A 9,061-nucleotide genomic window follows, 5' to 3' on the forward strand; every position below is an offset into this window, starting at 1 on the left:
TTGTCAAATAATGTCTTACATTTTGATAGTAATTCAGTACCAAATTAAGATGTGTATTATCAATTGATTGCATTTCAGAGCGCGTGTGCCTGTGCAGCAGCACTCGTCGTCTAGGTTGCTACTCGCCCGGCTGGCCGCGGCCGCTGCTAGCTGCCTACTGGGGCTTCGTCAAGCCGCCGCTGCACCGCTCGGTGCTGCTACATGTTGCGACGGAACGATCGGCGACTCAACCTTTGCAGCTGCGCGCTACATCTCCGGCCCACCCTGCTGTTGTACGCGTGATCGTGTTCTAGCGTCGGTCTGCTGCTCTGCTGGAGGATGTATTCCAAGAAGAGAATCGTGAAGAGGCGAGGCTACATGCAAGCAAGAGAGTGGTGGGCTGGGCTACTATATATCTGTACTAGTACATGCATTTTTACCCCAGGGGCTCGGCAGACCATGGCACGCTTTTGCCCTCATGAAGCTTCGCAGTGCTCCTAAAGGTCCAAGAAGGAGATGTAGAAGCCAACACTCAAGGAAACACGTGGGGCAAGGATCGTGGGGGAATGGATCTGGCTCTTTCTTATTGATCACTAGCATGACCACAAGATATTAAGGATCTTTGTTGTCAAATTTTGGCCCAAAATACGATGGGGACTAGTAAACCCGGACGGAGGTAGTCATTTTCTCCTTTTACACATGATAATGACTAACTTTTTCATCAAAGAGAACCTAAAATCTCAAAACATACCACATGAATCTTTCGACGTACCTAGGTCTTCTATCTTGCCGACGCTTTCGCTGCCGACAAGTTCATTTCATGCTTCCTCCCATTTATTGACATCACACATTGCTTATGATTTAAAGCATATTTCTTCAAACCTAGTTTCGAATTATAAACCAATTCAATCTTTGAGGCAAAGGTCGTATTTCATTATTTAACAAACCAATTTTATTTTTGTGCTTTTGTAATTATATCTTTAATTACTATGTTTGCTAGAAATGGGGCGTTGTGAGCCCGCCGGATTGTTTTGTGCGGTTGTCCCTTCTTGGCAGTTGGCCATCGCTCATTTTTCCTACGCCGGTCTCATCTACATATGTGTGTGTCTGTGTGTTCACTTTGACTCTTAGGCTGCATGTTGCCGTTTCTCTTGCCATGTCCCACATGTCCATGTGCGTCCTTTATTCGTTTCTTGCGTACCAAATGTTCCTAGGTTTACAAGTCTAAAGGGATGAGGGGATAAGTGTTGGACACGTTGGTTGCGTGTAACACTTGGCGCTTTGCACAGTGTGTGTCTATGTGCAGTGTTACATACCATCACTCATCCTTGAGTTGCAACGTTGGACTACCTAGCCACCTGCACCCCTCATTAAGCAGGGGACCTCCCGCAAACCATGTCCGCCAGAAATATATGATGGGTATTGAGATATGATCTACGAGGTTACGAGAGTAAAAAAAACATTTACGTGTCTGGGAAGTATATCCGGCGGTATTAATATTAATTCATGGACTTGACGTACTAGGGGTACCAATGCATGTTTGAACTCAAGATTAAATTACTTATCATTAGTTAATTAACTAATCATAGTTTTCTTAACATTTGATGATCTGACAGGTTAAGTTGTCTTAATCAACTTGCCGTTTCTGTGTTACACTCGTCTCTGCAAGCGGTCACATCTAATCCCTTTTCATCAGTAGGCTACAAGAATTTCTATCGATATTTTGTATACGCACCCATAGTTTTGTAAATAAACAGAAGCTAAGACTTCGTGTTACGCTTAAAATTTAGGGTGTAAAAAAATTATATGTATTTTTGGTTCCTAGGAACTCATGGCAACACGTTTAGAGAGCTTCATAGGAATAGGATCGATAGAAAAGCCTGTCAGCATCACCATGCAATCACATTGACCTAAGTCCGTATGAAGTATCAAAATATGTCGTAATCATGGTTACTTGATTTTTCTTGTACTAACATCCAAAGTTCCAGCACAACATGTCTATTATTCTCATATGCTAAGGAAAGCGTACGCCATATGCACACATATTTATTTTATACTATCCGCCTACCAGATGTACTTCACCGCTACGTTGGAGACCATCTCAATCCCCCATATTCAAATACATACATCCATGCAACTATATAAGACAGCCAGTACCATTCACAAAACCAAACCAGAGCACACACTGCACACTAGTAGTAGCAAGCAATTCATCAAACATAACATGGCCATCCCAAAAGCTGTGATCCTTGGCATCCTCGGATGTGTCTGCTTCTACAGTTCGGTCCTAGCAGCTCGTGAGCTCAGCAATGACTTGTTGATGGTGGCAAGGCACGAGAGCTGGATGGTGCAGTACGGCCGTGTGTACAAGGACGATGCTGAGAAGGCGCAACGATTCGGGGTGTTCAAGGCCAATGTCGGGTTCATCGAGTCGTTTAATGCCAAGAACCTCAAGTTCTATTTGGGCGTCAATCAGTTCGCCGACCTAACGAACGAGGAGTTCAAGGCGACAAAGGCTAACAAGGGGTACAAACCGAGTATGGAGAGGATGCCTACCGGATTCAGGTATGAGAATGTAAGTTTCGATGCACTTCCGGCAACCGTAGACTGGAGAACGAAAGGAGCAGTCACCCCCATCAAGGATCAGGGCCAATGTGGTAAGTATTTTTAGGATAATAATATATTGCATATATGTTTGAATTTTTAATGAGAATGTCCTCTTATAGTATCTGCACAAACGTAAACATTTGTAGGTTGTTGTTGGGCTTTTTCTGCTGTCGCTGCTACAGAGGGCGTCGTTAAGCTCAAAACCGGCAAGCTTATCTCCTTGTCTGAGCAAGAACTAGTGGATTGTGATGTCCATGGTGAAGACCAAGGTTGCGAAGGTGGGCTTATGGATGATGCCTTCAAGTTCATAATCAAGAATGGCGGTCTCACAACCGAGTCCAACTACCCATATACCGCGGCAGATGACAAGTGCAAGAGTGGAACCAATGGTGCCGCAACCATCAAAAGCTATGAGGATGTTCCAGCCAACAACGAGGGAGCTCTCATGCAAGCCGTCGCAAGCCAACCCGTCTCGGTGGCTGTAGATGGAGGAGATATGACCTTCCAATTTTACAAAGGTGGAGTGATGATGGGCTCATGTGGCACAGACCTGGACCATGGTATTGCGGCTATTGGTTATGGCAAGACCAGCGATGACACAAAATATTGGTTGCTGAAGAATTCATGGGGAACAACATGGGGCGAGAACGGATATTTAAGAATGGAGAAGGACATTCCCGACAAGAAAGGCATGTGTGGCCTTGCGATGGAGCCTTCTTACCCCACTGCATAGAATGAGCGTCATATGCAACATATCGTGTGCCTACTTTAAATACGTATAGTTTGTATGTGTATCTAAAGTATAGTTTGTACTTTATATTTCGTGAATACAATGTAAATTATGCCACATATGTTAAGATTGATGAAGAAGTTGTGTTAGCTATATCATTTGGAGATTTGGCACCAGTTGTGTTTTGTAAGTGAATTGTGTTGTCTCTTGTTCCTTCATATTTGTAGAATTAACTCTTTGAGTAGTATTTATTTTCACGATAATCTTAGAACCATAAAAAATGTGAAGATGGTGGAGTTGATTTGCAAATAAATGTTGCATCCTGAGAATGGAACCTCGAGGAAATGAAATAGGATGGACTTTTCCCTCCCCCAATTCCCGTCTTCATGGTCCCTCAATGCTCGACAACAACCTCCTCTCCCCAACTACAACACCAACCATAATTTTACTCTGGATAATCCTCAATTAGAAAGTGGACCTTAATTATGATTAGTAATTAAAATATTATGATTAGCATCGTGGGGGTCCATACCTCAATATGGCAGAGCACATAAATGGAGAAACAATAAGCTAGCTTTCTACTAGTAATGAACATACAGGCTAACAACTCCTTCCCATATGGAAGAGATGGTGCACATATATGGATGTGACTATTGTTTCATTTTGCACTTCCTAATCTATAGAACAACTTCACCACATAATAAGGAAAAAATGATTTGGTCCCAAGGTAATCATATACAGAAAGCAACTTCAATCAAAGGGCCCACCTCACCTGCAAAACGGCCGGAACGGGTTCGATTAATTAACCACGACAGTATAGTGCTGAAGGAGAAGATGACATGTAGAGAGGGATGAGATGGTCAGTGAGCTTTAATTTTCCAGTTAGTTTCATTGTAGGTTTCATTTTCTTTACTTTTGTCAGTACTTTGATGATTGTTATGAATCTTTTTCATTAGTTTTTCTGTAGTTTCATTGTAGTTTTTTTATATTCATTGTGTGTGTAATCGTCTCTCAGTCATTGAATGTCCTTCCTCATCCCCAAGTCTTCACCATATAAGGATTTTAGTGCTTTTGTGCCTTGCCATTGTTCCTTTTCAGATTCTCAAGCAAAAAATATTTTATCGACATTCATTAGTTCTTTAGTTATTCCATTTTCATTAGTTCTCTTTCTTACTTCTATGGTCTTTTTCTTTTTTTATAAACCACTTATTTGATCTTAGTCTTTACTTTGTTATTGGGCTACTTATTTTTCTGAAGTCAATTCTTCTTTGAGCATTGTGCCTTTCTTAAGTCCTCGGTCACACCTTCATTCTCTCTGCCTGACTTTCTCTTTTTTAGTCTGTTAGTCATATTTCTCATTCTAATTGTCACTTATAGCTTGTACAACAACGACAGTTCATTAGTTTTCCTGGCAATACGGTCGTTCAATCTTAAGTGTCTTTTCTACTATCTTCATCTTCATCGTCAGTCTCTTAATTCTTTAGTACTTTTCTTCAATTTTGCACTATATTTTATTATTTCCTTGCTCTCTCAGGCCAGGAAAGAAAATGTTGATAAAGCATGTGTTCATCAATTATTTTACTTACTCGCTCTGTATATCTATCATCATGTTCTTTTGCCAGATCGCCGCAGCAGTTTTTTTTCGATGATGGATATGAATATTGTGGCAAAAAGGATCAGCAGCATCATCATTTTTCCTTAGCCAAATTGGCAGAATGGATGAGGGCATGCTGGATTCGTGCCTTGGGGGCTATGTTTGTGCACTACCTCAATGTAAGTGACATCATGCACAACCATCTGGTAATTTTGGGCATCAATTTTTGTGTAAGTAGTCCCTTCTCTCACATGATTCTTCCTTCCTTCCTTTGATGATTTGATTCTTTCTTCTCATGTTGTTTTCTATTTTTGCCTCCTGGACTGTAGTGAACCACAACCAAAATTGCATGTGCATTGAACAACCCTTGAACTTAAAGTTTATTGATGGCAGTGGTACACGTATCGATCGTGTTATCATTGCAAGAGTTTCAATGATAGGTGTTATTTCCACAACATCCTTCAGAGATCAGAGTTCAGTGTTCGATGAATCCTGGTGGATTCTTTGTTGTTTGTGTGAGATGGTAATGGGTTTGCAAGCGTCCAGTTAGGGACAGTCTGAGTGCAAACAATATCCTAAACAGTGGCGGAGCTACGAAGGAAAACATGGGCGGGCCAAACTAAAAGAAAACACAAAATATTTCAACTCAAGCAATGGATGAAGTGTTGCTGCTGAAAATTCATTCTCAACTTCATATGTAATTATATCATCTCCTTTTCTCTCGAAAACCAAGTTGATTTTGCGTTGATTAGCCTTGCCCAATGACAATTATCTAGTAATCCCTCTATCAAAATATAAGACGTTTTGACATTGACATTGTCAAATAATGTCTTATATTTTGATACGGATTGAGTACCAAATTCAGATATGTATTATCAATTGATTGCATTTCAGAGCGCGTCTGCCTGTGCAGCAGCGCTCGTCGTCTAGGTTGCTACTCGCCCGGCTGGCCGCGGCGGCTGCTAGCTGCCTCCTGGGGCTTGGTCAAGCCGCCGCTGCACCGCTCGGGCCTCTGCACCGCTCGGTGCTGCTACATGTTGCGACGGTACGACCGGCAACTCAACCTCTGCAGCTGCGCGCTACATCTCTGGCCCTCCCTGCTGTTGTACGCGTGATCGTGTTCTAGCGTCGGTCTGCTGCTCTACTGGAGGATGTATGCCAAGAAGAGAACCGTGAAGAGGCGAGGCTACATGCAAGCAAGACAGTGGTGGGCTGGGCTACTGTATATCTGTACTACTACATGCATTTTTACCCCAGGGGCTGGGCGGGCCATGGCACGCTTTTGCCCTCACGAAGCTCCACGGTGCTCCTAATGGTCCAAGAAGGAGATGTAGAAGCCAACACTCAAGGAAACACGTGGGGCAAGGATCGTGGGGGAATGGATCTGGCTCTTTCTTATTGATCACTAGCATGACCATTAGATATTAAGGATCTTTGTTGTCAAATTTTGGCCCAAAATACGATGGGGACTAGTAAACCCAGACGGAGGTAGTCATTTTCTCCTTTTACAGATGATAATGACTAACTTTTTCATCAAAGAGAACCTAAAATCTCAAAACATACCACATGAATCTTTCGACGTACCTAGGTCTTCTATCTTGCCGACGCTTTCGCTGCCGACAAGTTCACTTCATGCTTCCTCCCATTTATTGACATCACACATTGCTTATGATTTAAAGCATATTTCTTAAAACCTAGTTTCGAATTATAAACCAATTCAATCTTTGAGGCAAAGGTCGTATTTCATTATTTAACAAACCAATTTTATTTTTGTGCTTTTGTAATTATATCTTTAATTACTATGGTTGCTAGAAATGGGGCGTTGTGAGCCTGCCAGATTGTTTTGTGAGGTTGTCCCTTCTTGGCAGTTGGCCATCGCTCGTTTTTCCTACGCCGGTCTCATCTGCATATGTGTGTGTCTGTGTGTTCACTTTAACTCTTAGGCTGCATGTTGTCGTTTCTCTTGCCATGTCCCACATGTCCGTGTGCGTCCTTTATTCGTTTCTTGCGTACCAAATGTTCCTAGGTTTACAAGTCTAAAGGGATGAGGGGATAAGTGTTGGACACGTTGGTTGCGTGTAACACTTGGCGCTTTGCACAGTGTGTGTCTATGTGCAGTGTTACATACCATCACTCATCCTTGAGTTGCAACGTTGGACTACCCAGCCACCTGCACCCCTCATTAAGCAGGGGACCTCCTGCAAACCATGTCCGCCAGAAATATATGATGGGTAGTGAGATATGATCTACGAGGTTGCGAGAGTAAAAAACCATTTACGTGTCTGGGAAGTATATCCGGCGATATTAATATTAATTCATGAACTTGATGTACCAGGGGTACCAATGCATGTTTGAACTCAAGATTAAATTACTTATCATTAGTTAATTAACTAATCATAGTTCTCTTAACATTTGATGACCTGACAGGTTAAGTTGTCTTAATCAACTTGCCGTTTCTGTGTTACAATCGTCTCTGCAAGCGGTTACATCTAATCCCTTTTCATCAGTAGGCTACAAGAATTTTTATCGATGTTTTTTGTACGCACACATAGTTTTGTAAATAAACAGAAGCTAAGACTTCGTGTTACGCTTAAAATTTAGGGTGTAAAAAAATTATATGTATTTTTTGTTCCTGGTTACTCATGGCAACACGTTTAGAGAGCTTCATAGGAATAGGATCGATAGAAAAGCCTGTCAGCATCACCATGCAATCACATTGACCTAAGTCCGTATGAAGTATCAAAATATGTCGTAATCATGGTTACTTGATTTTTCTTGTACTAACATCCAAAGTTCCGGCACAACATGTCTATTATTCTCATATGCTAAGGAAAGTGTACGTCATATGCACACATATTTATTTTATACTATCCGCCTACCAGATGTACTTCACCGCTACGTTGGAGACCATCTCAATCCCCCATATTCAAATACATACATCCATGCAACTATATAAGACAGCCAGTACCATTCACAAAACCAAACCAGAGCACACACTGCACACTAGTAGTAGCAAGCAATTCATCAAACATAACATGGCCATCCCAAAAGCTGTGATCCTTGGCATCCTCAGATGTGTCTGCTTCTGCAGTTCGGTCCTAGCAGCTCGTGAGCTCAGCAATGACTTGTCGATGGTGGCAAGGCACGAGAGCTGGATGGTGCAGTACGGCCGTGTGTACAAGGACGATGCTGAGAAGGCGCAACGATTCGGGGTGTTCAAGGCCAATGTCGAGTTCATCGAGTCGTTTAATGCCAAGAACCTCAAGTTCTATTTGGGCGTCAATCAGTTCGCCGACCTAACGAACGAGGAGTTCAAGGCGACGAAGGCTAACAAGGGGTACAAACCGAGTATGGAGAGGATGCCTACCGGATTCAGGTATGAGAATGTAAGTTTCGATGCACTTCCGGCAACCGTAGACTGGAGAACGAAAGGAGCAGTCACCCCCATCAAGGATCAGGGCCAATGTGGTAAGTATTTTTAGGATAATAATATATTGCATATATGTTTGAATTTTTAATGAGAATGTCCTCTTATAGTATCTGCACAAACGTAAACATTTGTAGGTTGTTGTTGGGCTTTTTCTGCTGTCGCTGCTACAGAGGGCGTCGTTAAGCTCAAAACCGGCAAGCTTATCTCCTTGTCTGAGCAAGAACTAGTGGATTGTGATGTCCATGGTGAAGACCAAGGTTGCGAAGGTGGGCTTATGGATGATGCCTTCAAGTTCATAATCAAGAATGGCGGTCTCACAACCGAGTCCAACTACCCATATACCGCGGCAGATGACAAGTGCAAGAGTGGAACCAACGGTGCCGCAACCATCAAAAGCTATGAGGATGTTCCAGCCAACAACGAGGGAGCTCTCATGCAAGCCGTCGCAAGCCAACCCGTCTCGGTGGCTGTAGATGGAGGAGATATGACCTTCCAATTTTACAAAGGTGGAGTGATGACGGGCTCATGTGGCACAGACCTGGACCATGGTATTGCGGCTATTGGTTATGGCAAGACCAGCGATGACACAAAATATTGGTTGCTGAAGAATTCATGGGGAACAACATGGGGCGAGAACGGATATTTAAGAATGGAGAAGGACATTCCCGACAAGAAAGGCATGTGTGGCCTTGCGATGGAGCCTTCTTACCCCACTGCATAG

The 9,061-nt window shown here is 42.7% G+C and overlaps 2 protein-coding genes across 2 annotated transcripts; both read left to right on the forward strand.

Moving 5' to 3' along the window:
• The first annotated feature begins 2,159 nt into the window (after positions 1-2,159).
• LOC109736209 (senescence-specific cysteine protease SAG39-like) lies at positions 2,160-3,319 on the forward strand. Its single transcript, XM_020295419.2, has 2 exons — positions 2,160-2,636; positions 2,733-3,319. The coding sequence occupies exons 1-2, from the start codon at positions 2,204-2,206 to the stop codon at positions 3,317-3,319; spliced, it is 1,020 nt and encodes a 339-aa protein (XP_020151008.1). The 5' UTR covers positions 2,160-2,203.
• A 4,611-nt stretch (positions 3,320-7,930) lies between these two features.
• On the forward strand, positions 7,931-9,061 carry LOC109736221 (senescence-specific cysteine protease SAG39-like). The gene is made up of 2 exons (XM_020295432.2): positions 7,931-8,378; positions 8,475-9,061. Exons 1-2 carry the CDS (start codon positions 7,946-7,948, stop codon positions 9,059-9,061), a joined length of 1,020 nt encoding a protein of 339 aa, XP_020151021.1. The 5' UTR covers positions 7,931-7,945.

Source organism: Aegilops tauschii, chromosome 6 (genome assembly GCF_002575655.3).
Source record: "Aegilops tauschii subsp. strangulata cultivar AL8/78 chromosome 6, Aet v6.0, whole genome shotgun sequence".
Lineage (NCBI taxonomy): Eukaryota > Viridiplantae > Streptophyta > Magnoliopsida > Poales > Poaceae > Aegilops > Aegilops tauschii.

Bases quoted from the DNA above. Each gene is read 5' to 3' on its own strand.
- LOC109736221 (XM_020295432.2), top strand. From the start codon at position 7,946: ATGGCCATCCCAAAAGCTGTGATCCTTGGCATCCTCAGATGTGTCTGC. The intron at 8,379-8,474 runs GTAAGTATTTTT...AAACATTTGTAG, and splicing joins CAAGGATCAGGGCCAATGTG to GTTGTTGTTGGGCTTTTTCT.
- LOC109736209 (XM_020295419.2), top strand. From the start codon at position 2,204: ATGGCCATCCCAAAAGCTGTGATCCTTGGCATCCTCGGATGTGTCTGC. The intron at 2,637-2,732 runs GTAAGTATTTTT...AAACATTTGTAG, and splicing joins CAAGGATCAGGGCCAATGTG to GTTGTTGTTGGGCTTTTTCT.